At 37.6% G+C, this 27,836-nt stretch overlaps 1 protein-coding gene across 2 annotated transcripts in view; it reads right to left on the bottom strand.

The window, feature by feature from the left end:
* PXDN (peroxidasin) overlaps positions 1-27,836 on the bottom strand; it is a 92,230-nt gene that overhangs the window by 20,187 nt on the left and 44,207 nt on the right. For both annotated transcript variants that reach the window (XM_054821713.1, XM_054821715.1), the window contains 13 exons: positions 27,379-27,450; positions 24,305-24,474; positions 22,838-22,955; positions 20,557-20,726; positions 19,369-19,641; positions 17,917-18,033; positions 16,566-16,724; positions 13,894-14,006; positions 12,769-12,925; positions 8,922-9,030; positions 8,324-8,481; positions 1,760-3,263; positions 798-932 (listed from right to left, as the gene is read on the bottom strand). In XM_054821713.1, the coding sequence (XP_054677688.1) occupies positions 798-932; positions 1,760-3,263; positions 8,324-8,481; positions 8,922-9,030; positions 12,769-12,925; positions 13,894-14,006; positions 16,566-16,724; positions 17,917-18,033; positions 19,369-19,641; positions 20,557-20,726; positions 22,838-22,955; positions 24,305-24,474; positions 27,379-27,450 (3,255 nt within the window). The remainder of the gene's footprint in view (positions 1-797; positions 933-1,759; positions 3,264-8,323; positions 8,482-8,921; positions 9,031-12,768; positions 12,926-13,893; positions 14,007-16,565; positions 16,725-17,916; positions 18,034-19,368; positions 19,642-20,556; positions 20,727-22,837; positions 22,956-24,304; positions 24,475-27,378; positions 27,451-27,836) is intronic.

Below are 27,836 nucleotides of genomic sequence, written 5' to 3'. Positions count from 1 at the left end.
TATACTACCTTAAGAAGCAATTTTACAACTTTAATAAAGCAAATGACAGTAGATAAAGTGAATGAAATCTAATTTCCTAATTCTTCCTCTGTTTCCCTTTCTCTAGTATGGGACTAATCAGTATAAGTCTTTTTACCCCCATGCCATGCAAAACCCAGGATTCTAGGTCACAAATTGTGTTAAAATGAGGGAAATGTTGATTTTCAGATTGTGAACGAGTGTGCAGAAAGTATGCAAAGGAGATCTGGCTGCTGTAACAATAGCAATGGCCATTTTCTTGCTTCAGGTACTGTAGAAACGGAAAAGGAGAAATTGCGCATAATGTGCATCTGAAGTTATTTAAGAACAATTATCAAATTGTGTTATTTGGGATAACCTGTCTGCTTTTAACACTCTTTTAGTGCACAGACTGCTTGACTGAAGTATGTATAGGAGGTATATACAGAGCAACACTTTTCCAACCTATGCTTAAGTGATGGAGATGGTGAAAGTGTCTCAACCACCACAACTCCTTTGCCAATAAAATAATTAAATGCCAATGAAAGGAGATGAGTAATATCCATTTTTCAGAAAGATAAGTGACTTGAATAACTTTTAAAAGGAAACTTTTGTTGTTTGTGTTGCCTTCAGTGCGTTTTGGAGCCGAGTATGACATATTCAGCATGAAAAGTTACAGATTTAAAAACTAAATTAATCATAGCTTCTAACAATGTTTTAAACCTGTATTCTTCCTGTTTTCAGTTTTATATTAAAAACATAAATGACAATAAAATGCTTTCCATGGTACTTCAATTTACCTGTCTCCATCCCGAATGCGCCTAAACTGTGTGCTTAACAGACACATCAAAGTTGGCCCCAGTCGGCTCCCTGGAACTAAGTCTTCTACCATTAGAGCAGGAAATAGGTCTATGTTCAGTGGGGAACCATACAACCTATAAAGAGAAAACCACAAATATTTAATATCAAATATTTTACATCTACAAAATAACCAGTATGTGCTAAAACTAAAGGCAAGAGATATGAAGAAGTCACAGTAAAAATGACAGTGATAGTGCTACATACTTTGTGAACAACCTGTGGGTGTATATGCAAGAAATATTGCAATGTAGGTTGTTTATGTGAGTAACATCATGGGGGTCTGCAGGTCTACCTCACAATTTCCTTTCTCCTAGTAGATTTCTTCTGATTTCTTAGAACTGTTTCTTTTTCAATAGCTTCTCTTTCCTGCCCCTCTGTACACTTTTTCTTTTACTGTAGCTGAAACTAATTCTGTGTCTTTCTTTGATTTTTGTGTAGATAAACTAGGGGTGGCAGGTAGCTGAAGACTGAAGAAGAACAGATTACTGGTAATAAAGGATGTCCACATAAAAATACAGTGAACAGTATTACCATTTGTTTTAGGGTACAGAATGGATGGAACTGAACATGTAAAAACTTGCATGAGACTGGCATTAAATATGACCTTACATTAAAATAACGTTCATATTCAACAGCATTTGTAAAACCAAGCATTTCAAATTAATAATTTCATGAACACATACAGTATATATTAACTTCTTATTGTTAGCAGAGATATAGAAGTGGAGATATTATCTGGATGTGGGAATTTTCCACATCTATTTCCTGGTAAGGATGGAAGTTTCTGAAAAAATCCCTTTACCCCTTTCTTAGCAAATATTTTCTTCTAGATAAGACATTTAGCTATTAATTTTGCATGCACATTTAGATAATTGATTGTTTTTCTTCACCTCAGGCTCACCTGCTAAGTTTCTCCCTGATTTCAGGATTCTTAATTTCATTTTTCAGATCTTCAAAAGTCTGAGCTGAAGAAAGATTACAGTAAACTCTAAAATCATGGTAGGGAGGAATTCCATGATCTCTGCCTCTCTGAATATTCATAGCTGCCAGATCTAAAGCCACAGTACGTGCCATGGAGAAGAGTCTTTCTGTTAATTCTGTATTGAGTAACTGTGATGGGACACGCATCTTACCAGCAACACCAAACAATCCCCTTAGAAGCGGATCAATGCCTCCTTCATTTACAATCCGAAATGGAGAGAAGAATGCCTTATGAAGAGGTAGATGGCCTTGTGGAATAGGTTCAAAGTTTTCATCCAGTCGATACAGAAAAGGATTAATGAGTGTGTGACCAAACCTAAAAGCGGCAGTTGCAAACTCATTAGTTATGCCAGAATTAACACTGGGATCATAACCCTTATATTCGCCAAGCATCTTCATGCCTACCTCTCCAAAGATCTTAGGTAGCCAGTGGCTAAATGTTATGTGTTGCATTTCTGCACCAACAATTTTGCGTGTTTCGTGATATATTGTGTCACCATCCCAGTGTGGATTGAGTTTCAGTAGCTCTGTGGCAATTCTGTTGTGTTCTCTAAACCACAATGTGTGGATGCTGGTAAGACCCAGCTGTTCATTAGAACGCTGATCACCAGCTAAAAAGCAGGGAATGGGACTCTCATTTTCATCTCTCATACATTCTGTTGGTGGGCCAGTAGCGAATGGAAGAAGGGGCTTTCCAGATCTCTGTACGATGCCCTGTCTCAGAAGACCCCTTTGACTTGCCAAGTCTCTGATTTCTAGTGCCTCATGGTCCGAACTGCCATACACATTGGATGCATCAATGTATGAAGTCAGCTGGTTGATCTGTTCTCTTGGGTACACAGAATTCATCAGGAGAGATGTCATGCCACTTCCACAAACCGGACTGGAGCGTACGAAAAACATGCAGCGTGCACCATTTCGAACTCTGGGATCATTTGGTGGTATCATGATCGAAAAGCACGGAGGATCATTTGTACAAACTGAACTGCAATGCTGACCATCCGAAAACCTGGCCTCACTTAGGGCAGCAACGGTGAGGTCAAGGTCATGGTCAAGAAACTGACCCCACTGCATGAGCATGTGAGTGTACTGGTCATCAGGAGTTATTGTTTCTGTTCCAATCAGAGTAGTTGAAACCAAGCGAGGCATTGGGAGTGCGTAGCCATTGGAGAGCCTCTTGGGTTCAATTCCCCGAGGCAAATTAAATCCATTTTCATAGACTGACTTTAACAGACGTTCAAAGGCTGTCAGAGAAGCACCCCACATGGGATGCTGAAGGTTGTTGCATGTTCCATCGTGTGTCCTGTACTTCTGGTGGAAGCACATATCTGAGCAGTTGTTCACTCGTCGATGGGCTGTGCAGCCTGAGAGATTAGCTATCAGATTCAAGTACTGTGGGGATACAAGGTCATTATAGTGATAACCTGAAACCACAAGAGAAACAGAGAGAAAAATCAAACACTTCATAGACTCATGGTCCCCAAAGATCAGGAATTTCTCTGAAATGTTATTTTATTATATTGCATTTTCCACTAGATTAAATATCCCTATTGTTTTAAAAGAACAATAATAATCACATATGTATATTAGAGCATTAGGTCATTTAAGCAACAGCCACTATTAGGTCAGGAGGGAACTTTGTAAAACACCAATTCAAGTATAACTTCTACAAAATGTTTACAAAAGGAACTCATTTCTTACTTGGTCACTTAAGAAAGCAGAGATATTTTAAGAAATAAAAGCCTCATTGTCAGAAAAATGGCAAGGTCCTCTCTGTCAGTAAAAGCATTTAAAAAAACTGTCAGTAACATTTACATGGATTTACAAGACTTTATGTTTTGAGACTTGATAATTCACTGAAGATTACTATTTTGTTTTGCTTTATTGTAGCAAAAGTTGCACAATTTTAAGAAACTAAATTCAACAAAAACCACAAAAGAAAATAATCACAGGCAATACAGCTAACCAGAGGAGTGATCTTCAGGACAAGTGGTGTGGAGTAACTCATGTTCACATTACTCAGAACTAGTTTCTAAAGAAAACTGGTGTTTGCGTAACACTTGGCACAGGTTTCCTCTGCAATCCACACCATTCACCTCTGGGACTACAACTTACTTATCACTTTCCTGCATTTTTTTCTCAGTTCACAGAAAAATAATATATACAAAATATGATATGATCCTATGATCCTGTACTATGATTCTATACTATAATTCATTAGAATTATATTTTTATAACTTCAAACTAAGGCTATGTGTTGCATGATCTCTGCTGTGGTATGACGGCATGTGGAAGGACTGAAGACCATAAGGCCTCCTAGTACAGTGTTGGGTGACTGCAAATAGCAGAACAGTCAGGCTGTGCCTTGTCCATGCTGTCTGTTAGGAGTCATTCTAAAAGTGATTTTTTTTTTCTTAGAAACATTTGGGCTTCATTTCAGGGAAAAGAGTCATTAATGTGGGCTACATCAACTAGTGTAGATCAAGAGAAATGTGTCTCTAGAGTGAAATTTTTGATGCTGAGAAAGACATCCCTACTGTATCCATTGTGCAATAGGAGTAGGTTTCCTGCAGGAAAGCTTTACTTTGTTCTCCTGGACTGAACGTCCAGGAGGCTCTGGACTACATTTTTCACTTAATTTGAAAAGAATCCACACTGTTCAAGACCACACCACAACTCACGCCAAATCACCATAAGTGGGGACAACTGAGAGATTCACTTCAAATGGGCCCTGCTGATCCAAAGCATGGGCACACCTTGAGTGATTAATGGATATACAGTGTGGATGAGTGAGGTTCCAGGATCCAGGAGAGAGCCCAGGAGGCAGAATATTTGGCAGTGTAGATGTATTTTTATCTGACTAGGAACCATCATACACCACCATGGTTCTTGATCTGGAAAGCCTGCATTCAGGAGTAAAACCGAAGAAGCAGAATAAAGACAGAAGGAAAAAGGGAAATGAGTGAGTGTATAGTGGTACTGTGTTCTGACAGGCTCATGATGGTAATCACTCAGGAATATGACCTGAATGCAGTTTTGCAAGAGGTCTGGGCAGGCTACATGTACACAGCTGGGAAACGTTCCTTTTAGTCTGAGCTCAGTCCCAGCGTGCCTGCAGACACCAACCTTCATCTACATTCAGCACATAAATGTGCACTAGAAACACTGCTGCTCTATGCCAATTGCTACAATGCAGGGTAATTTCAAACAAACCACCTAAAGCTCCTCTTTGACTTTGCCTTGACATGGACTGGATTGCTCATAGCGGCTCAGCTGGGACAGGACCCGTGCTCAGTCAGGGTATCTATGTTTTCTCAGCCTCAGGCTACGTGTACTCCCAGTGGTTTACAAGTCAAAGCAAAGATATTAGAGACCTAGTGCTTGCATTAGGCAAAACTAACCTGTCCTTGTAGACATACTTAAATTATTTTATGGAATACTCCAGACTAGGAAAGAGAAAAATAAACCACAGAGAAAACCGGTAAGTGCCACTCGGTAATGCAGTAAAATACACTCTTTGATGATATTATTGATAATATGCTGGCTACTAGGGCAGTTTAATTCTAAAACTACACCTAGAAAACATATCTTCTTTATAATAGCACTCCTTTTTAACTGATCTTCATTCATCATGGAAGTTCTTTCCTTATGATCATTATTCATGCAGTCTTTACATAAACATTTGTCTGCTGTGGTTATCCTGGTTGCCACCCACATTTCTGAAATCAAGTTGTGAGCAAAAGTTGACTCTGAATGTTTTGGGTGGAATGACCTTCATTACCAATTTAAAATAAAAGGTTCGGCTTCTCTTTTTAGAAGTTGGAGGGATTGTCTCAACTATGGATTAGATTGGATGGCTTTCTGAGCAGAGTGGATGCTGCCATAAATGCTAGTCGCAGACCCTTAACTACCCCCTCACATTGTAGGCACTAATTCTGGCATTGCTTTCTAAAAGACTGGGTGCTGAGCATTTCCAGTGCTTAGAAGTTGGTTAGCTCGATTTACATAATATTAGCTATTTTTTATTCAAACTGCAAGGAAGATGTTTCATAGAGTCATAGAAATATTGATTAGAAGGGTGTCCTGGTTTCAGCTGGGATAGAATTAATTTTCTTTCTAGTAGCTGGTATAGTGTTGTGTTTTGGATTTAGGGTGAGACTAATGTTGATAACACACTGATGGTTTAGTTGTTGCTAGGTAGTTGTAGTGTCTGCATGAAGTCAAGGACTTTTCAGCTTCTCACTGTGCCCTGCCAGGTGCACCAGAAGCTGGGAGAGCACAGCCAGGACAGCTGACCCAGACTGGCCAAAGGGACATTCCCTGCCATAGAACGTCATGCTCCGGATAGAACTGGGGAAGCTGGCTGCGAGGAGGGATCACTGCTTGGAAACAGACTGGACATGGGTTTTTTTTCCCACCTGTGGTGAGCAATGCATTTGTGCATCACTTGATGATATTATTATTATTATTATTATTATTATTATTATTATCCTTTGACATCCTATTAAACTGTCTTTATCTCAGCCTACAAGTTTTTTTTTTCCATTCTCCCCTCCATCCTACTGGGGGTGAGGAGGGGTGAGTGACCGGCTGCGTGGTGCTCAGTTACTGGCTGGGGTTAAACCACGACAACGGGACCTCTTACCCAGACCAAGCTCCTGCTTGAAGCAAGGCTGTCTCCAGCACTGGATCAGCTCAGCTGTATCCGTGTCTAGTGGGCTTGAAAACCTCCAAAGACTAAGACTCCTCAGCCTTTCTGGATAAGTTGTTCCAGTACTGCACTGGCCTCCTGGAGAGAAAGTGTTTCCTAACATCCAGTCTGAACCTCCCAAGCTGCAATTTGTGGCCATTCCCCTTGTTATACAGTCTGGCACTGCACAGGAGAATTTGGCTCCATAGTCTTTCCTTGGGATATTCCAAGATTTTACATAAAAAAAGTCTCTGAATGTGAAATTGCCGAGTTTCTCAACTGTTCCCAATGCAAAAGTGCTAAATAACACCTTTCATTGGGCTCTGCATTTTGAAATAAAACCAAATAAGGACATATATGAGTATTAAATCTGAGCATTAAGCTATTTAAATGAAAACAGATTTATTTTACTATTCAACTTTCCCTACAAGCCAGGTTTCTATGGATTTTGTAGGGCTGAGAAAGAAGCTCTGGTTGTGAACAGAATTTCCAGTATCACAGAAACTTGCCTCATTTTGTGTTGATTAATATGTATTTGTATGATTTAATGCCAATTTTTGGTAAACTTTAGGTGATTGAATTTCACTATTACAAATCCTAGTGAAAAGTAGTCAAGCAATTCTCACACATCAGATTTCATATAGTCCTAGTATTATATTCAATATGCTTGCATATGCATCTAGTCAGAGAACCAAATTAAATCGAGTTGCTCTTAAAAAACCCAAGGCTTCGAAGAATTTTGAGTAAGTTTTCATGGTAAACTATTCATCACAAATTATTTACTCAGCTCTAATAATGAGTAACAAGCTTCTTTTACTAGCAAATGTTACAGTACTCCACAAAGCTTGCAGTCTTTGGTCTTATAAATACTTGCCTAGTTTACGGTCAGAGTTAAAGTTTTCGGAAGTTACAATAAATACTCAATTATAAACATCAAAAAGAATATAATAAGTAAAAATATTTCCTCTAGATTTTTGGTGTAGCTTTTGGCTATGTCTCAAGTCTGAAAAGCTCTCCTAAAACTCTGTCATTATTTCCAAATGCTTCAGTCCTATGCCTCAAGCCTATCCACACACATATCTACACACATTAGTTGTATATGCTCCAGCTGGACTTCGTGAATTCGAACTTGGACTGCAATAACTAAAAGGTAGAAATATTAAACGTCGCATTTTTCTGCTATTAATAAAAAGCAGCATAAACTGTATTTGTTCTTACATCAGATCAGTGTTAAAGGAAACAATTAGCTTAGTTTGATACGCCCTTAAAGAATGAATGGCAAATAATTCTTAGAATATTATTGTGGTACATCCAGAAACCTTGGTTTGTAAAGTATACAAATCCTTCTTGTTATATCATCTTTCCTCCTTGCCAAGGCATGCTGACACTAAATGGTTTTGCTTAAAGAAACATGAACAAAATACTCATTATTTTTAATACATAACAGAAAAAGTCTGCTCTGCTAGGAAACAATGGTCCTAATGAATTAACACACAGGGAGTTAACAAACATGTTATCTGAACGTGAATTTTTCCCTAATATGTCAACGTGAGGAAAAATAAAAACACTGTCCTTTGAGAGCTCAAACAAACTGAGTTAAACCATAATGTAGCAGTGTGCAAACCAAGGACTAAATTCGGCAAACATATATTTGGTAAAGTTTTGCAACGTCAAATACTCCACTGATTTTAAAGTAATGGGGACCCAGACTTGGAAAATGAATGTCTCTTGAAGTATAATGACTTAAGAAGGCAAATACACTTCAACACAGAAAAATAAGGAAAGAGTACTGACTTGTTCCATTCAGGTCAACCATTAGACCATCTTGTACATGATCTTGAATAAGCTGTAATGTCCTTTCAAATATTTCCCCAGCTCTTGCTTGCTCAACAGTGTATGGATCCCTTGGGTATCGAAATAAGGCTAGCAAATCATTTGGAGAACGAGGACGACTGACAGATAATTTGAAAAGAATAGTAAGTATACACAGGAGTTGTTACAAAATAACAATACTACTTAAATCATATAAATGTTCAGCAACATGATTAGTACATACCTTAGTTACTCATCTCAAAATGGAAGGCAAACAAACAAACAAACAATTTAATAAAATAATAAAACTTTCAAAATTTAGTAGCAAGTAAATATTTAGTAGCCTTTTAATACACATTATCTCAGCAGAAAAACTGCTGCAGCGAGTACAGATCTCAACAGGAGTGTTTAAACAATAGGAAACCTTACACGTTAAACTGTGAGTATTCCCAGAACTAACCGGATGTTAACAATGTCATTTAAATAATAAAATGGCTTCTTGCTTAATAGATGTTCCATTATTTCTAGTACATACAAAATTAATTTTGACTTCTTAATACAAAAAAAAAGAAGGGGATACCTGTCAAACAGATGTGTACGTGTTGAATTTATTGCTCTGTCAACAGTCGCAATTGCTTCCACAATTGATGTTTGTACAAAAGGATCTCCATTCCGGCTGACATTAGGGACTACAGAAAGAGGAATTCACATGTTATTGCAAAAATGGCCACACACAAAAAGATACTTCTATAAAACAGACTCTAGACACGACATCATTTCAGTTGTACAAAGTAAACCCTTGTTCTTTAAGCATTAGTTTGTCCAAATATAAAATTCTTAACCATTTTGGAATTCTATCAAAGCATATTATAGTAGAGCAAAATTAATTTAAAGCAGAAGTTAATGTAAGTTTAAAAGTCAGCTTGCTTATAATTCCAAAACAAAGTGAAGATAAATGCATACAGTGTTTAACTGTCCATTAATTAGTCCTACAATTTCAAGTAAAAATGACCACAGAAAAAATGAATTATTATTAAGGGTTGTTTTCTGGTGTGGTGTATTATCAGCTTTCAGGTGTTGATATCAAGAGCCTGACCTATATGCATTGAAATCAATGCAAGCATTCCCTTTGTTTTCAATTAGTACTGAATTCAATGTAAGAATTTAAAGGATTTACAGGAATGTCTTACAAGTGGAAAATACTGACAGACTTAGTTTGCCTTTTATAACATATGCATCACATAAATTCAAAGAGATTTCAGAACAAAATTAATAAACCACAAAAAAACCAAAATTTAAAAACCCACAGAACTTTATATATTCCCAAATAGCTACAGTAAATTAACATTGCTCCTCTCCCGAGCTTAGTCTAGTAAACAACACACATCAATTTTAAAGGGATATAAATATTTTATTTATTTTGATCACTACTTTGTTTTCTACTTTAAAACTATCTAGCTTTTAAATACTACGTTAAAAATCACATGCTTAAAAGCTATTTAACAACTCTGCATAATACTGGAAACTCACTAATGCATAGCCCCATTCATCTGCCTTTTTATACAGCACTCAGTTGCAGCTGCATGTTTGTACAACATATCTAAGGCTAATAACCTTCCTTTCAGCCTAAACCAAGAACTACCAGATCCAGGGGTAACAGCTAACAATTTCCAGAGTATGTTTAGATTGGAAAAGTCACATAGGAAGAAGGGTAAAGTAGGGAAAAAGTCCAAAGCAAATACACTGGAATAAAATCAGCAGATGTACAAAATCAGCTGACATGAAAAAAAAAAGAACGTTGTTTGCAAGCTTTTCATGGCTTTTTTTCTTTTTTCTTCTCTAGGCAATATTTTATTATTCCTTCATAACTGGCAGCTTAGGCTGTGTCTATATGAGTTTCAGAGTCTAGACCTGGGTAATCAAATGTAACAATCTCTACTGTCAAATAAAACAGTCCCTGGCACCCTATAGCCCAAGCCCCTTTCTCTGCCCTGAGGCCAGCTGCCTTGAGCTGCTGACAACGTACTCCCAGCATCCAAAATGCGCTGATCCTTTGCACAGTGCCTAACGGCAATAGTCCCTGATCTGTCCTGATTACCAACTGCCCTCCTTGCTTGACAGCTTCATTTTCATAGCAAACATACAGAAACATTACCAGATAAGCGACTTATTTTACGGAGAAATATCATTTACAGGTTTGCTACCCTCATTTTAGGTGTTTCAGAGAGTGCTTGTGTGCCATGAACCATCTTAACACTGCAACATTGCAGATCGTAAAAATCTGGTGGCTGGTTACCTTCCCTAGTGCTGTCTACGACAGATGTAATCTCGGTGTTCACTTTAGATACGTGTTTTGCAGAGCTGTCATTCTGATTAATGGTACACGGGGGCTGAATCATAAACCTTGATCACATGTTAACTATACTGTACTTTATTTTTGTTTAGACTATTTGCTGCCAGAAGTTGTCTTTTTAAACTGATAAATATTAAAAATTAAAGCTCCCTGCAAGACTTTCACACAATACCTTTTTTTTGTGGGGGGAGGAGAGAAATGGCAATTTTTGTAAGCAATGAAAACGTAATCCACACACATCCTGTCTTACACTTAATCCAGAGACTTTTACAAAACAACAGAAAAGGACAAAAGAAAACGGCAAAAAAAAGCATCTTTAAAATATTATCAAACATGGCTAGCAAAACCTGCCCCCCAGCTTCTACACACTCGCCTTGATTCTCTCTCAATCTTAAGAAAAGATTGTTATGCATTAGGAAAAATCATAAAACACTATCTTTGTTTAAAAGAAATGCTGACATGTAAGTTTTTAGGCATTTCTGGCTATGCCATTATTAATACTATCCAGATAGCAAGTAACCTGTACCTATAATCAGTCCACTTGTCCTCCTTGCTTCTCTGACAGCTTCATTTTTATAGCAACCATACAGAAACAGTATCTGACATCCCACTAGTTTTAAGGAGATGCATCATTTACAGTTTCAGATTGAATGCAGATTAATCAAGGGTAGTTTCACTACTTTTAGGTTTATTGATGCTACAGTTTACAAGAAAAACAACCACGTTACAATTAAATACTGCAGTTGTGTGGTTTACTAATTTCAGCAGATGAGAATGAGCAGTTGACACCCGCACTACATGAATGAAACTGGTTTCCATTGGGGTTATAGTTCAATTCATGGTTTCACTTTTCAGAGCTCTTATTGATTTGAGATCTAGCTATTCTTTAAAAAAAACCAACCAAACAAACAAACAAAAAAACAAACACTTTTTTTTCTATGCATCTCCAGAGTAACCAAGATTAATAACTTTTATGGACTTTCTTTCATTTGCAGACTTCATATAGGTAAATGAAACCTTATCATTCCATTATTCCCAGTCCTGCAATTTTTCTTTCAGAAATCATCTTTACAGATTAAAGAAACATTATTTTTGATAGAGGAGGGGATAGATTGATAGTTTACTAAAAGCAACTTAAGCCAGGGAACATCATAGTTTTGTTGATACCATGTGATTGATATCATGGTAATCAATACATTAGAAAAATCACTGATATATACTTATGAATTTAGTAAACAAAATAAAGAACATCTGACATAACAGTGGGAAACAATATCCAATATGTTAAAGAAATTACTGCTCAATACTCATTTTTCAATGATACAAAAATATTGCATCATACTTTCTACTGAAAGACAAAAAATCAAAGTTTCCTTAATATTTTCCATCAAAATGAGTCTGAAAAATCAGCAGTTTTAATCCATAAGTCAGAAAAGCATTAGGATTAATCTGTGTAACAAAGTTATTTCCTTAGCCTCTTTGGCTGTTTTATTACCAAGTATTACATATTAGTAATTAATAACTATTACTTGCCATTACTATTCTCAAATAATTAGAGTAAGCTCAAAATATTCTTTTTTTTCCCTGTTTTCTCCTTTAGCATCTTAAGAGCATTATGACTTTCCTGAATTCTTTCACAGTGATTGCAGCCTAATTTTTCAACCACGTGCTGTAAGTGCCCCTTTAAAGATGCCACAGGACTTTTTGTGAAGTTATCCCTAAAGATTAGGCTGTGTATTTGACTAGTAAAGTCTAACAGGTCCAAATAATATCTCAAGAGGAAAGTAGTATGACTAACTGGAGCCTAAAGCATTGTTTGTTTTGAAGCTTAACTCCTAGAGACATTTTGGCTGACATATTCCCATCTTACATCTGTGCAGATAGTTGCCTGAACTAAATGAAGGGAAAAAAAAGAAAAAAAAGAAAAAAAAAGAACAAGAGAGGATTATTGGAGAAAAAGAAAAATACTAATAAAAGAAGTAATTGAACATTTGATTAACTTTTTTGCATCTTACAAATTAAGCAGTTAGAATAAAACTACTAATCTAACTCATACCTGATTCATACACCTTACCGTTAACACTGAGCACCATACTAACAGAGGAGTATCCTATGGTGTTCCGGGCAACACATTCATATCGACCTTCATCAGCTGTGCCAACATCACGAATGGTAAGAAATCCCTCTGGACTAACATGAAATTTTCCACTCTCAGTTACCTGTACTCCATCCTGCAGCAAAGCACGACGTTTAGTTATTCTAAATACTCATTATTTTCAAACATGAATTTTTGTCTTCTTTTTCACTTTTATTTTTACATTTTATTTTATATTTATATTTCATATGCTATGATAACAGTCCAATTTATACAAAGAACTCACACAGTTATGTTGACAGGAGGACTTGCACGTACTTCTAAATTGCACAGTGTATTTATTTACTTTTTGAAGTACTCATTTTTATAAATAAAAGTATTTTAATAGTTACAGGTCCTCATCACATAAAATAAGAGAGCACCTCTTGAGAACATATATATTTGATTTTACTCAAAATCAACCAAACAAAAAAGATCTCAAGTGCTTCATGTGTATCAATTCTTCATGTGTTATGCATTTAGAAGCTATTTAAGGTACATTAAAATATATTTTCTAATGCTCACTAATTGAAGAGAAGATGATACTCAGGAAAATTGAAGATCAATATTAGCAACCCATTAATTCACTGTTAACTCGGCTAATAACTCTCACTAATATGTTGATATAATAATTATTGCACCAATGGAAATCAAAGCCACGGAGAGGTTACCAAAATGTCAATCTAACAGTGTCAAAGGGCTCAGCAATACAGTATTTTTTATTGCTATATGTCTATATTATCATTGAAAGTGTGAATATTAATAGGATAGTCTCACAGAACTGTCACTAAAATACATAGGCCTTTTAAGGCCTGCATTATGAATTTTAGCTGGTCTGTATAATGATTTGCATAACCATATATATATATATATATATATATAAAAATTCAGAATTGGTATCCATACCCATGCTCTGTATTAAAGAAGATTTGCTGGTCAAACTTCAGGTAATGTTTTCAGACACCAGAGCAAGCAATAATTTGATGATGTGCACTTTAAACAGCTAGTTATGAAGAGATGGAAAGGCCACCGCCTTTCCGCAACAACCAGAAAAATATCTAGTACCTTATTCCATGTAATTACTGGCTCTGGCTCTCCTTGAGCGCTGCACGGGATCTGCACGTTTGTGCCAACCTCCACTGTCATGTCACTGGGAACGCTGGCGAATACAGGGGTCACTAAAAAACCAAATGATACATTGGCAACGTAGGAAATACAACTTGTGCAAAAGACGATCTAAAAAGAGGTTAGCACTGCTTTTTCTTCTTTTTTTTTTAAGTTACCCAACATTTCTTAATCTATAACCCTATTCTGTCTGCAAGTTTGTAGTTGCCTATAAGTTTGTCTTAGAGATAAAATTCCTTATTCTTGATGTCTGCTTCAGGCTGATTTTTAAGTACTCTTAACTTCTAACAAAACAGGCTAGTAGCTGCCAAAAAAGGTTTAAGTTCCACAAATTAAGAGCTCTGAAAAAAATTTAGCTACTCAGCTAAATCTGAACAAAGTCACCAGAATGGATATTCAATCAATTCTGCCATTTTTTCAAGTTTTAATTTTTTTAAATAGCAACAACAGAGATTTCTTAGATGATAAAAGCAAAACTTTCCACAACTTATTCAACTCTGACTCTCCCAGACCAACTTGCTGAGGTGCTAAGCCTTCACAGAGCTCTTACCCTCTGACATCAACGAGTCCCAGGCTTTAAAATACAAAAAAATCACCTTCCATTTTAAGGACACAGGGTACAGTTACCTAAATCCAGTGTGAAGAAAATGAATGTATTTTTAAATCCTAATTTCCTTCAAATCTGGATTGACATCCAGCCCTCAGATATCATCATAAGAAGCACATACAAGATTATGAAGACATTAAAAACTGTATTTCTGCTGTAACATATCAGTATTTTTGGGGGGTGGGGGGTGGAAGGGGGTTGTGCTTTTACAGAGAAGTATTTAACCACCCAGCATACATACATTTATACTAGCATTCAAATCTGTCCTTGGTGTTAAATTGTTTGTACGCAAATGGTTATCAAGGACCAGAAACCATTTCAAATAAGGCATCCAGAGGCAGGCGTCTGGCACTGGGAGGTAAGAGTCTGGCTCTGTGGATGTGAGCCATGTCATGCCACCAGACAGACCTGGACCATTCATCTGTATTCATTAATACAGATTTAGCCACAGTGACCACCGACTAGACATTCCTCAGATGAACAGTCCTTTTGTTAGCAGCCCAGAAGAAAAAGTTTTCTCTTCTTACACAACTGAAAATAGCATTGCAATGAATGTATGGAGAGCTCCAATTATGCAGCCTTCAATCTTGTATTTACTATCTTTTGGTGTGGATTTTGCAACCCAAGTTACACAACAATCATTTTATTAAACTTTACTCAAGTTCAGTGAAGTTTAACACAGCTGGAAGGTTATAAAACTTTTTAAAATTGACTTTTGTTTTATGGAATTTTAGTCAACAATTTTATATAGGTGAAAAAAATCTTGATTTTGACAAATCAATCTCCTAGTACTACTCTTAAGTAAGAAAAATCAATGGAAATTTTTTCTGACAAACATCTTCGCTTAGGAAGACATTTGAGGCTCTTTCACTAAAATACTGTTTAAAATTAGGTAATTAACAGGAAATGCTTTGTATTAAACGTTTAATCTCCTTGAATTTAGTTAAATACCAAAGTACTTAACTAAATGTTAAATATTAATATGATTCTAATTAATCTTAGAAGTAGCTTACTTAGAATTTACTTGAAGAAAAGCATACGACAAATGGAGTAGGGTTTTTTTTTCTGTGTCTGCTTATTTTAGGTATAAGGAATGACGTTTCACTGTGTTCTGTTTCTGGACATCAAAATATTATGTTAATAACACTATTTAGGTAGAATCATAGAATCATAGAATCTTTAAGGTTGGAAAAAACCTCTGAGATCATCAAGTCCAACCGTCAACCCAACACCACCAAGTCTACTAAGCCATGTCCCGAAGTGCCACGTCTACACATTTTTTGAACACCTAACAGCATAGAGTCTTATAAGTCTTATAAGTCTTTTCACAAAATAAAACACTTTCCTGAGCATAGGAATAATGTCATCCACAAAGCAGACCTCCATTCTTTACAAAAAAGTAAATCAGATAAACCTCGTTCACAGAAGACAGACTGTTCTAAAGGAATGATATTTTGTATAAATACTGGTAAGTATCCATACACGTTATTTGTTAAAAAACACCTGAAATCTAAAAATAGATATACTCAGAAATAATGATCAGAAATGTGAAACATTAGCAATACCCTAAACAGCAAGTTTTCTAAACAACAAAAGATATAACCTCATTCTAACAAGCTTTTATCAAAAAAGGCCATGTTTAGTTGCAAGCTTATTTAGTCTTCAGGTGACATGGAACAACACAGATCACAGTCCCACATGCTCAATTTATAAAAACTAATAAAGCATCTTATAATTAAAAACAAGCAACTTAGAATCATTGTAAAATGCAGCAAAAGTCCTGAAGAAAAGCCCAAGAACTATTCAATCTCTGTTTCAAAAGCTTTTTTAATTCTAAACAAAGATAAACTACTTCATATTAACATTTTCTGTCATCAAAAATAATTAATTCTCAATCTTATATTTTAGGAAAAAAAAAAAGATCAAACACAGTACTGTGAATTCTAGCATAAGCTTAAATTTTTTGGGTTTATTTTTTTCCAGCAGCTGTACAAGGAGAACACACCTCTAGGCTGTACAGTCAGGTATACAACAATTCGTTGAGATCCAATAATGTTGACAGCTTGGCATTCATACTGTCCCTGGTCATGCAGAGCAACCCTGGAAATCCTTAGGGTTCCAGAGGATAAAACTAAGTGTCTTCTGTCAACAGACAACTGGCCTCCTGAAACACAGAGCAACAGCATTTGCTATTTATAGCAGTGCAGAACAAAGTCCCTTTGTGTCAGAAAAAGGAAAATCCAGAAGATTTTAAATTGGATAAAACATTGGAAAAATTATAGTCTCTTAAAAAAAAAAAAAGGTTGAAACCTTTACTTTCCAGAAGATAAACATGCAAAGCAAATAAAACATACATATGCACACAATCATAATCCTGATGTCTTCTCTGTTTGTGGTAGAAATAAATTTAATTTAAGGAGCATGATAAAGCGGCTGAATGAGAAGGCATCATAAGGACACCAACGGGTATTACTGTTCATTTCATATTATTGCCATATGTGTAAGACACAATTCATCTCATCTGCCTAGGCTATCTTGAGATTTCATAGCAAAATACGTACAGCCCTGAAAAAACAGAATGTAATAGAAATGAAATAAAGGCACATCAGTGTCCGTATGCTATTCTTCCTTTCTGGACATTTCATTTGATTGGAGCAGTCTTGGTAGAGTGAGAAACAGGGACGTTATCAGCATCAAAATGACCAAGAGTTTGTTAAAAATCTGCTTTATCTACCATAATTCAGAATTTCCTAACAGTTGTTTTGCCTGCTAGAGCTATTTCATTTGATTCAACTGGAATATTTACTTCCTGATTAAACATCCACTACAGTATTTCTTCCTGCTGGATTTGGCTTAATGCCTTTACAGCCTCAACCTGATAAAACAGTCAGCAGAGCGCACCGCAGCGTTCCTGTCAATGTGCATTAAGTGACAGAAATACAGTTATAGGTTGGACAGTTCTGGTTTCTGAAGAAAGCACATCCCACCTAGTTTCAGATAGCCAGTTAATGACAGTCATCTCCATTTCTTCTGCAGTAAACCAGCAGTGATAGGTATTGCCACATGTGATTTGTCTCATATTTCTTATTATCTCATATTTATTGTTAGGAATCTATTAGGGAAACTTTTTTTTTTTTCAGTGACTCTTTTTTACTGAATAATGAAAAATGCTTGGGCAGTTAGCTTCTGTGGGACACCTTGCCTTTCCTAGCTAAAGCAGGAAGAGATGAGCCCTGTTTCCTTCAGAGACTGAGGCATCTAAACAAATACACGCAATTCCTTTCAATGCATGAGTGATTCCAAAATGACAGCTAAACTATTCCAGTAGATTAAAAGTAAAAATGGAACAAGCTTACCTCCTTTAGTCCAGGCAATAACAGGCTGGGGATAGCCTTGCGCTTCACAAGGGAAGTCAACGGTTTGTCCTTCAATCACTGTTTTGTCTTGAGGAGTGACAGTAAACTGAGGTAGAGCTACGGAAGAGAAAACAAACTGGTTAAAAAAAAATTACTGAAAAATGCATGACTCTCTGAAATTACATACAGTTTCCTGCATGACTCAAATAGCTCTAACTGGTGGGAAAAGAGATTCTAATGGAACTCTTTTACAGTGTGACTGCTATAGGGTAGCCACTTGTGCAACAGGAACATCTCCCTCACAACCTGGCCCTGGTGTCAGTGAAGACCTCTGGGATCTACTGTCACAGATCCAAAATAAGAGGCATAGTAAGACTTGTAGCATCAAACATGGAGTGTTCCCTGGATTAAAAATACCTTCTCTTTCTCTCAAAAAATCCTCAACTAAATTGTGAAGAAAATGCAATGTAGTCAAAACCATCCTGAGACGCTCGCGTTCTTCTTTACACAAAAGGAAAGCAGTGAGTGGAGTGCAGGCCAGTTTTTGCTGTAACACCATGGTATTAGCGGTGCAAGAAGGAATTTGTTCAGCTCTCCAAACACAGTCACCCATTGGTGAATGATAAATGCACAAACCACATGGACAAGTTGTGTATAGCTTTAAAAATTGAACTCATTAACAAAGCATTTGCAACCAAAACTGTCTGCCAATTAGAGATCTTAACATGACGACAGAAGAAAACTTAACAGTTACTCAAAATGTTTTGCAAATAAAAGTTTCAGCATTAAAACATTTGCAAAAAAAATATTCTCCACCAATATAGGAAGCTTTTTGATATTATGTTCTCAAAATACTTACAGTCATACTATTGACATGCAGACCAAAATTATTGTGATCACAATAAGTTAGAGTACTTTGACTTTTGTTTTGCAGAAAAGCTATGCTAACGCCTCAGCTGGCAATGATAGTTTCCACAAAACTCAGGAGAAAATGTACCCACACTCACTCAAGTATTTACAGAAGAAAGGCACCAGAGATCTGTACTTGAAACTCCATTTCTAGTACTCCAGACACACATTCTAATTTCTAGGATTGCTACCTGTTACAGGAAACATTTAGTCCCCCACAAACTGGACACTGTATGTTTCTTCCTATAGGCAAACAAAATGTACAATAAGAAATACACATTTCAAAACACCAGTGATTCACTTCTGAGAATAATCAATGAAACTTAGCTTTCAGAGAACGAGTATATAATATATTACTCTGAGTGAAATGTATAGCAACTTTCCTATGGACTACACTAGAATAGTGTAATTAAAACAAAAAACTCTTATGGTTTTAGTTTCACTCTGACAATTCAGAAAAAAAGACAAACCCATACAATTTGAAGCAATATACTCTTCCTAATATGTTTTACAGCATGTCACTCCTAGCTTGATGTTACTCACCTTGGACTATGATGTATGCAGTCGCGTGGATATTATCTATGCTGTTAGTTGCAAAACAGGTGTACTCGCCACTGTCCTCCTGCTTCACATTTTGTATGTAAAGTCCTCCCGATGGAGTTATCGTGATGCGAGGGTCACTTGGTAAAGGGGTTCTGTCGCCTTTGGTCCAGGTAATCCGCGGCTGAGGGTGCCCAGTTGCGCTGCACTCCAAGGTAACGCTCTCTCCAACTAGCACTTCGGTATTTTGTGGGTGAATCACAAAACTTGGACGGGCTGTGAGAAAAAAGCGATGCCTAAATATGACTTTTAGCTCACATAGCACTAATTTAGCTGAATATTGCAACAGTTTGGGGAATCTAGGGGTTTCTTAATAGCTTTGTTCCAAGATACTTCTAATCTTGGTGCAAACTCTGCCTTGCCTTAAGCCTAATCTAGCTGCAGACATCTATAAATATCAATAGGTAAAAAATAAAAGCTCATATAATTGTACTGATATTTTTTCTTAACTCCCATTAAAACAATTTTCAAACATTTCCTTCTCATTTGCTGATGCTTATAAAGACCTCTTCAGAGGCATAGACACTGAGACCTAGAAAACAAACTGGCTAAAAATCACTGTAAGTGCACAAAAAGACAAAACTGATTAAGCTACATTTTTGTAACTTTTCCCAACTACATGTGCGTGTTGCAGTGACATTTTAAGTTTACCTGACACCTGAGTGTCAAAACAAAATTTTCTCACAGCAAAGTTTGGAATTTAAACATGTTACAGTCCTGGACAGGAATTTAGTGCTTGCAAACATGAAGCCCTGGCTAGGCAGAGATTCAGGCTGCACAGAGCGTGCCAAAGCTTTCATGACTGGCCTGTTTGGAAGCTTGTGGTTTTCAGGTATCCAGAGAGAACGTTATTGCACTGAGCAACGTCGCAATGCCAACAGCCTCTTTTCCTACCCTTTCTACAAACAGCCTGCACGACTACCATCAGAATTGCATACTACAATAAAGATTGGCTGACTTGCATTTTTGTTCTAGGGATATTATAACTTCATGATCTAGTTCTTAAGATGCCCAAGCACAAGGAATCAACATGTCAAGAACATATGAGAGCCAAAGCATCTTATTTTTAGCAATCTTCTTATCAAAACAATTCTCTGTCTGAATGCAAAATTCAGACTTGATGTTCTTTACCTGGTGACTCAAAGTATCTAAGAGTAACTTCCTGAGTTTTCACTTCTCCAGCCACATTTTTTGCCATGCACTGGTAAATGCCTTGGTCTGTTTCTTGAGTGTTCTGAATCATTAACGTGCCATCATCTAGCAAGTTTAGACGGGAATCTTCTTTCATACTGAGCTCATTACTGGGAAGAAAAGAATCTGCTGGAGTTAAACCTTTAAATCATAAGCACAGAAAACTGCCAAATAATAAAACAAAATATATTACCCAAAATAACTTGGGGAAAAAAAGTTTTTACTGTGTTAAGTAAAATAATAGAAATTTTAGTTGTCTCCTAAAGAGAAGAGGAGGAAAACCAAAAAATGAACCTATTTTGCTTATACAAGTATTACATCTTCAAAACGGAAAAACAAAATACTGTAATGAGGGAAAAAAGTTAACAAAATATAAACACCTGGTCTCATTCTCCTTTAAGGCTGTTCTAACTGGCAAATCAATTTAAAATGTTTCCACTGGAAGTATATCATGTAAGTTCAATACTCAAGATACTTTCTACTAGGAGAGGTGCTATTTGCTACAAAATCATCTTTGTGCTAACCTCTGTCTGGATTGCTTGAGGAGCACTAATGAACCCAATTATAATTTGTAAATTAAGATTAGGTCTTCAGGCTACGTCATGGATGCATTTCTGTGACATTAACTAAGAACGCTTAGGGTTTTTTATTAAAGGAACTGTTTCTCGCTCCATCCCTCACTACATGATGAAGAAAGCACAGAGGAGGGATGAGATCTCACCCCCTATGTACAAAACCCAGCCTGACTGCTGATCTATTCAACATACCGCTCAACAGGTCGACGGCTTTTGACTGAAATCTTGCCATATTCAACTACCTTGCAAAGAGCTTTGCTCTCATTCATGCAGCCAGGAAACAAGCCAGAGTCAATAATCCCACACCCCAAGCTCAAATTTCTTCTTAAAACTCTTTCATATGTGTATTCTGAATACATGTTTTCTTTGTTTATTATAAAGAGTACACGAGCCAAAGAAAATTTTAATGAAATAATTATACTATCCAAGCTCAAGACTCTGTTCTTGACATACTCCATAAACGCTGTACCCTTGCTGCACGTGGGGCTCTTACTGACGTCAGCACAAAGCTACAGAACCAGGACTCTATATCGTTCCATTTTATCAGCAGCTAACAAACTAAAATGGTTCATTTGCTAATACAAAATGTGAGGGAATTTATTTTCCAGATCAGGTTTTCCATTTGTATAAGAGCATTATTAAGCCGAAGTCTGAATAAACTAGTGGTAAACTCACAATGCACGTGTCCGTTGTAAATTAGCATCAGTTTAAGGGAGGCAATGTGCTACCATGTGGCTGGTTCAGCGGAGCTGTGCCCAGCGGGGCTGGAGGGAGCCAGGCTCTGGGCAGAGCTCGAGCAGCCACTCTGCAGCAGGCTGGCCCTTGGGCTGCTGAAAGATGCACATTCTTGATAGGCACTTTCCTCCATCCCCTGAGCAGTGAGGAGAAGCAATGGAGCAGGTTGCACAGAGTGCTTGTGCCACATCCATCCTTGGAGGTTTTTAGGACCTAATTGGATATAGCAACCTGGTATGAACCTGCTTTGAGCAGGAGGCTGCACTGGAGACCTCCTGAGATCCCCTCCAACCTGAGTCACCCTGCAATCTTGTGACATAAGCACTTGCCTCCCCTCCATGTACTGGTCTGGGGAGCCTGGAAATTGAAATACCTCCCCTCTTCTGGGATGGAGCTACACCTTGGAGGAAAGCTGCCTCTGAGGAGCTGGCCTTAAGGAAGACCTCCTCTGAAACGTAACTCTTATCAAGCTGGAGTCCTTTAAAAAAGTAGCTTTTGCTTTGCCTCAAAATGTAATGCAAACAGACCTGCACAGAGTATGCAAACACTAGCTAAACCCACAGACTGCACGTGCAACACGTCCCTATTGGATTGCCTGGTACTTAGATACAAATGATTTACAGGTTTACAGGTGTGAGCAACTTTGCAGGCATAACTACAGTTGAAAATCTTACCAATAGTATTACAGTCATGAATTAATATTTTCTAAAGTTATCAGCTTTTAAGTGTTTAGAATTACTAATAAAACAGATCTGGGCCATTATTACTTCATGTACTTCTTTTAATTATAACATTTCTATTGTAACTAGTCCATATATTAGCAAGTAAGGCGTGTGGACATGCACCCAGAAATGTACATACAGCCGGACAAACATGCACATCAATTTTCTCTCTTCCTCTTCTAAACTTACTTGTTTCGAAGCCAGATAATTTCTGGTTTAGGATTGCCTTCAGCTCTGCAAGTGAAGTACACTGTATTCCCTGAGGTAACGTCCACATCCTGAGGCTCTGATGTAATTCTTGGCCTCTCTGTATCAACAATAAAGCATATAAGGAACTCTTACTTGTTTTAAAACTATTAAAGAATGGTAAATAAAAAATTTTCCATACACCTTGTAGAAAAACTTTTCACAAATGTTTTAATTTAAAAAATTTATAGGCTTAATCAGGATTAAACCCACTTTTCCCCATGCAGAAGTGACTGTGGGCTTTCTGGCCTCCTCCACTGTTCCTTAGGACTTCTTAGCAGACTGGAAATGGATTGTGCAAATTTGTATCAGGTTCTAAAGTAGCTGTTTTATTTATTTGAACAGAGGCTCAATTTGCTTGTGAAGGAAAAACTTTAAAGTAGCAAGCACAAGTCCCATTTAAAAAAACCTTCCTCTAGATAAGTATCAGTGCCTAACCTGCCTCCTTCAGAATAATTTGTCCAGCTTGCTTCCTGCAATTTCCATATTCAGGCACCTTAGATGTGCAGAGAGCTGGTAGGATGCCATGTGAATTATTCTTGCACCAAATCCCCTTTTTACTATCTTTTTCAAGAACTTTGTAGATGCTTACAGTCATAATTCCATGATCAGAATTATATCCAACGCATAACCAAAAGGACAATTTACTTATTTCATATCTTCACCTCATCACGTGGCTGGGCAGGCAAATGCCCTTCATGTGATGAGAAACCTGCATTTTGGCTTCGGAACAGGAGAGGTGCCAGGCTGAGCCCTGGGATGTCCACAGGGCACAGCCTGTGCACTCCTAGGCTGAAGGAATACAGATGAACAAAAGGATTATTGTAAAAGTGCTTATCCATTAATCCTTCAGCGACAGGATTTCAGTGCCTGTGCAGGGCACTCCTTGTAAGTATAGCTGAGTAAGAAATAAATCCAGTGGCCCAACCTTGATTCCAATAATATCAACAAGTGTTTTAACAATAAGGTTTGTGAAATCAGGAGCAATTCTGTATGGCTTCTTTCTTCCCTTTCCCTTGTAGAAAACAGAATAAAGGACACCAAATAATATTAACATAACACCAAAGACCCTAGCTGACAATCCTTCTATAACTAAAATTGAAATACGAAAAGGAAAATTAAACTCTTTCTGCATATTCACATTCAGTTCCTCAATGGGAAATTTCAAACATGGCTATATTTCTTTCATTAGAGATAGGCTGAGGGACAAAAGCAATCAGTTCTGTCAGAAGGCGAGAAGGAACACAGGGAGATTTCTGGAAATACCCAATATTGACCAGAAGTGCTCAGTGTTATCAAAGAGAAAAGAAGAACAAATTTTAACACGCCCCCCTGCCAAAAAAAAAATAAAAAAAAAAGTCTGGGTACATTGAACACGCTAAAGAAGCCAGCAGGAATTGGCAAACCTACCACAGTTCAGTTCTTCTGGTGTTATCGTGGCCACTGATCTTCCCTGGATCCTTCGTGGATACTCACAGGTAGCTGCTGCTTGAGCATTACCCGACTCCGCGTACGTCTTCAACAGCTCTGCCAGCCACAGGATTTCACAGTCACAGTGAAGAGCGTTTGAATCCAAACGCCTGCACAAAAAAAGAAGCAGCCACCACACTTCTTAGCAAGCTCCAACTATTTTGCTAGGATCAAAATGTTTCTGCAATATGAGCAGCACCTTCTTCTGTGAATCGAGACAAGGGGCAATCTGGAATACTGGTGAAAGTCACTTGCTTATATGCATTCTGGTAGTCTTTTTACAAAAATGCATATAATTTTCACCGCATGGTGTTCAACATAGCAAGCATCGAAATAATATTTCTTTTTTAACCCCAGCATTCAGTGAATAAATCAGGTTTTATTTAGACGTTATACAAACTTTGCTTAAATAAGGAACTTACACCATTCTCCACGTTTTATTCCTGTTTAATACTTATTACTGTAGTAACTTCACTGCTAACTTGACAGTTTTACAACTTCCCATTTTGCTGATCAGGCAACTGAGACAAAGACCCACAGTTTTATTTAAGCATTAAGCTCTTGTCAAGTTCAGTGGGTCAGTAACTTCATAAAACACCTGCCTATTGCAGATAACGAGAACCCATAAATTCTGTTGACTTTCTTTCCAGTAGTGGAGGGCCCTGTTACTATGTGGAGCACTGTACTTTCTGGTTAAGGGCCTTGTAGGAAAAAGAAAAACATTAAATACAGAAACCTAGAAACCTGTACCATTAAATATATCTATATTTAAATTGGAAATAAAGTTGCATGGCAAAGCAATCTCAGTTTGGTTTATCTTTGGGGATAATAAACTTTTTGATAATTTTGTCTCTTAATAATTTTTTTTAACCTGTTGTACAAATGCCCAGAAATTTTTATTCCCTGCTCTCCTATGAAAAACAGGCAAGACCAAGGAAGTTACTTGTTTGTACAAGCGACTGTACAAATGTCTCCCAGTATATTAGATGTTATTGGTAGAATTTAAATGCAGAACATGAAAGTCACCTTTAGGGATAAGCTGTCCCACGTCAGAAGACACCAGGTCAGTCTAGTGCAGTGTCCTGTTCCACTAATAGCCACTATTAAAACTCCCTTTTACTTAGGCATTATGTGAAGAAGCATCTCTTTCTGTTTGCTTGAACTGCACAGGACTTTAAGGGAGGTATGTGTGAAGCAGATACTACTGGAAGGTGCACTCACCATCAAAATTTACTTTATTCTGCCTTTGGTGCACAGTTAAAGGTATGGTTTCACACTTGTCCTAAAACAGCGGGACGATCTTCCCGCTGTTTCCCTTGCAATCTCTTTTCATAGAATCATAGAATGGTTTGGGTTGGAAGGGACCTTAAAGATCATCTAGTTCCAACCCCCCCACTGCGGGCAGGGACACCCTCCCCTAGACCACATTGCCCAAAGCCTCATCCAACCTGGCCTTGAACGCTTCCAGGGATGCGGCATCCACAGCCTCTCTGGGTAACCTGTTCCAGTGCCTCACCACCCTCACAGTGAAGAATTTCTTTCTAACATCTCATCTAAATCGACCTTCCTTCAGCTTAAACCCATTACCCCTTGTCCTGTCACTACACTCCCTGATAAACAGTCCCTCACCAGCTTTCCTGTAGGCCCCTTCAGGTACTGGTAAGCTGCAATTAGATCTCCCTGGAGCTGCCTTTTCCCCAGGCTGAACAATCCCAACTCTCTCAGCCTGTCCTCATAGGAGAGGTGCTCCAGCCCTCTGATCAGCTTCGTGGCCCTCCTCCGGACTCACTCCAACAGCTCCATGTCTTTCCTGTACTGGGGCTCCCAGAGCTGGACGCAGTACTCCAGGTGGGGTCTCACAAGAGCAGAGTAGAGGGGCAGGATCACCCCCCTCGACCTTCTGGTCACACCTCTTTTGATGCAGCCCAGGACACGGTTGGCTTTCTGGGCTGCAGGTGCACACTGCCAGCTCATGTTGAGCTTCTCATCAATCAACACACCCAAGTCCTTCTTCTCAGGGCTGCTCTCAATCCATTCTGCATCCAGCCTGTAGTTGTGCTTGGGATTGCCCCAACCTATGTGCAGGACCTTGCACTTGGCCTTGTTGAACTTCATGTGGCTCGCACGGGCCCACGTCTCCAGCCTGTCAAGGTCCCTCTGGATGGCATCCCTTCCCTCCAGCGTGTCGACAGCACCACACAGCTTGGTGTGTTCTCCCAGTAGAGTTAGCACTGTGACTCGCCTCACAGCACACTCCTGGGAAGGGGGGTTTGAGTGCATGACTGACTGCCTTCCTCAAAACGGCAGTCTTCGATAATTTAAAGAATGTTTATCCTAGATCGGTGGAGAACCTAAGTGAGGGATAGAAAACTCTCTGAAAGGGACTCTTATCAAGATCTAGTTTCAAATGCTACTGAGGGACCAAGAAGTGTCTAATTTTCCAAGTGAATGGCTCTTCAGAACTGGCTTCTGGAGTGGCTTTTGAAAGTAATACTTATTTTCTTATGCCACTGAGTACCTTTTTATAACTATGTTTTAATCATCAGATAAGGACAAGTAAAACAATGAAAAGAAAATACCAAAATAATCAAATATTGAAAGATTATAGAAGGTTCATCCAGTATGACATAGAGAAGAGGGGGAAAAAACAAACAAACAAACAAACAAACAAACCCAAACAAAACCCAACCCAAACCAAACCAAACCAAAACAACAAAGAAGGAGCTGTGTACATTATTTGGTCTACAAAACAAGACCTTATGATTACAAATGATTCCAAGACAGGAAATAAACAAAAGGGTTTAGTCAGTCACTGAAGATGGTAGGATATGAAGCAATGGTCTCAGTCTGTGTACATACACAAATGGCGTACAGCTTAGGTAAAATTATTTAATATTTTAAACAATGACGCAATGAAAGGCATTTTTCAAGGAAGATAAATATTGCAAGATGAGGTACAGTATAATTAGATTATTTAAACTTTCTTTAGTTCAATAATAATTCAAATTACTTACAGTCTCTTCATAGATTCTAAGTGACTAAATGTTCCAGGAATCAAATGAGATATTCTGTTGTTATGCAGAAATCTGTTAAAAAGCACAGAAATACACATGTAAAAATTCAGATTTTGACACATACTCATTTCATGTACATTCTTCTGAAAGACCTTTCAGAGAAAGAAATTTTACAAAAATAAAATAAATTGAACTTTTTTCAGCAATTCATTGGCTGCTATTTTTTAAGGGGCATCCAAGGTGTATTTGGTGTGTCCATATGGGGGAAAAAAAGCCATAAAAAGACAAAGTAACCAAAAAGGAGGGAGCTCATAAGCATTCAAATGAGATACATTAAAAAAAAAAAAAAGTCATAATATAAATCGCCTGCTTCTTCATTCATAACATTTATTTTAGGCCAAACATTGATCACAGCTCTTTGGGAAATAGTTTTGCAACAGAAAAATACACCATATGCA

This window comes from Grus americana, chromosome 3 (assembly GCF_028858705.1).
Source record: "Grus americana isolate bGruAme1 chromosome 3, bGruAme1.mat, whole genome shotgun sequence".
In the NCBI taxonomy this organism is placed as follows: domain Eukaryota; kingdom Metazoa; phylum Chordata; class Aves; order Gruiformes; family Gruidae; genus Grus; species Grus americana.
Note: the sequence above shows the minus strand (reverse complement) of the source record. Positions and strands in the feature narration are given on the sequence as shown.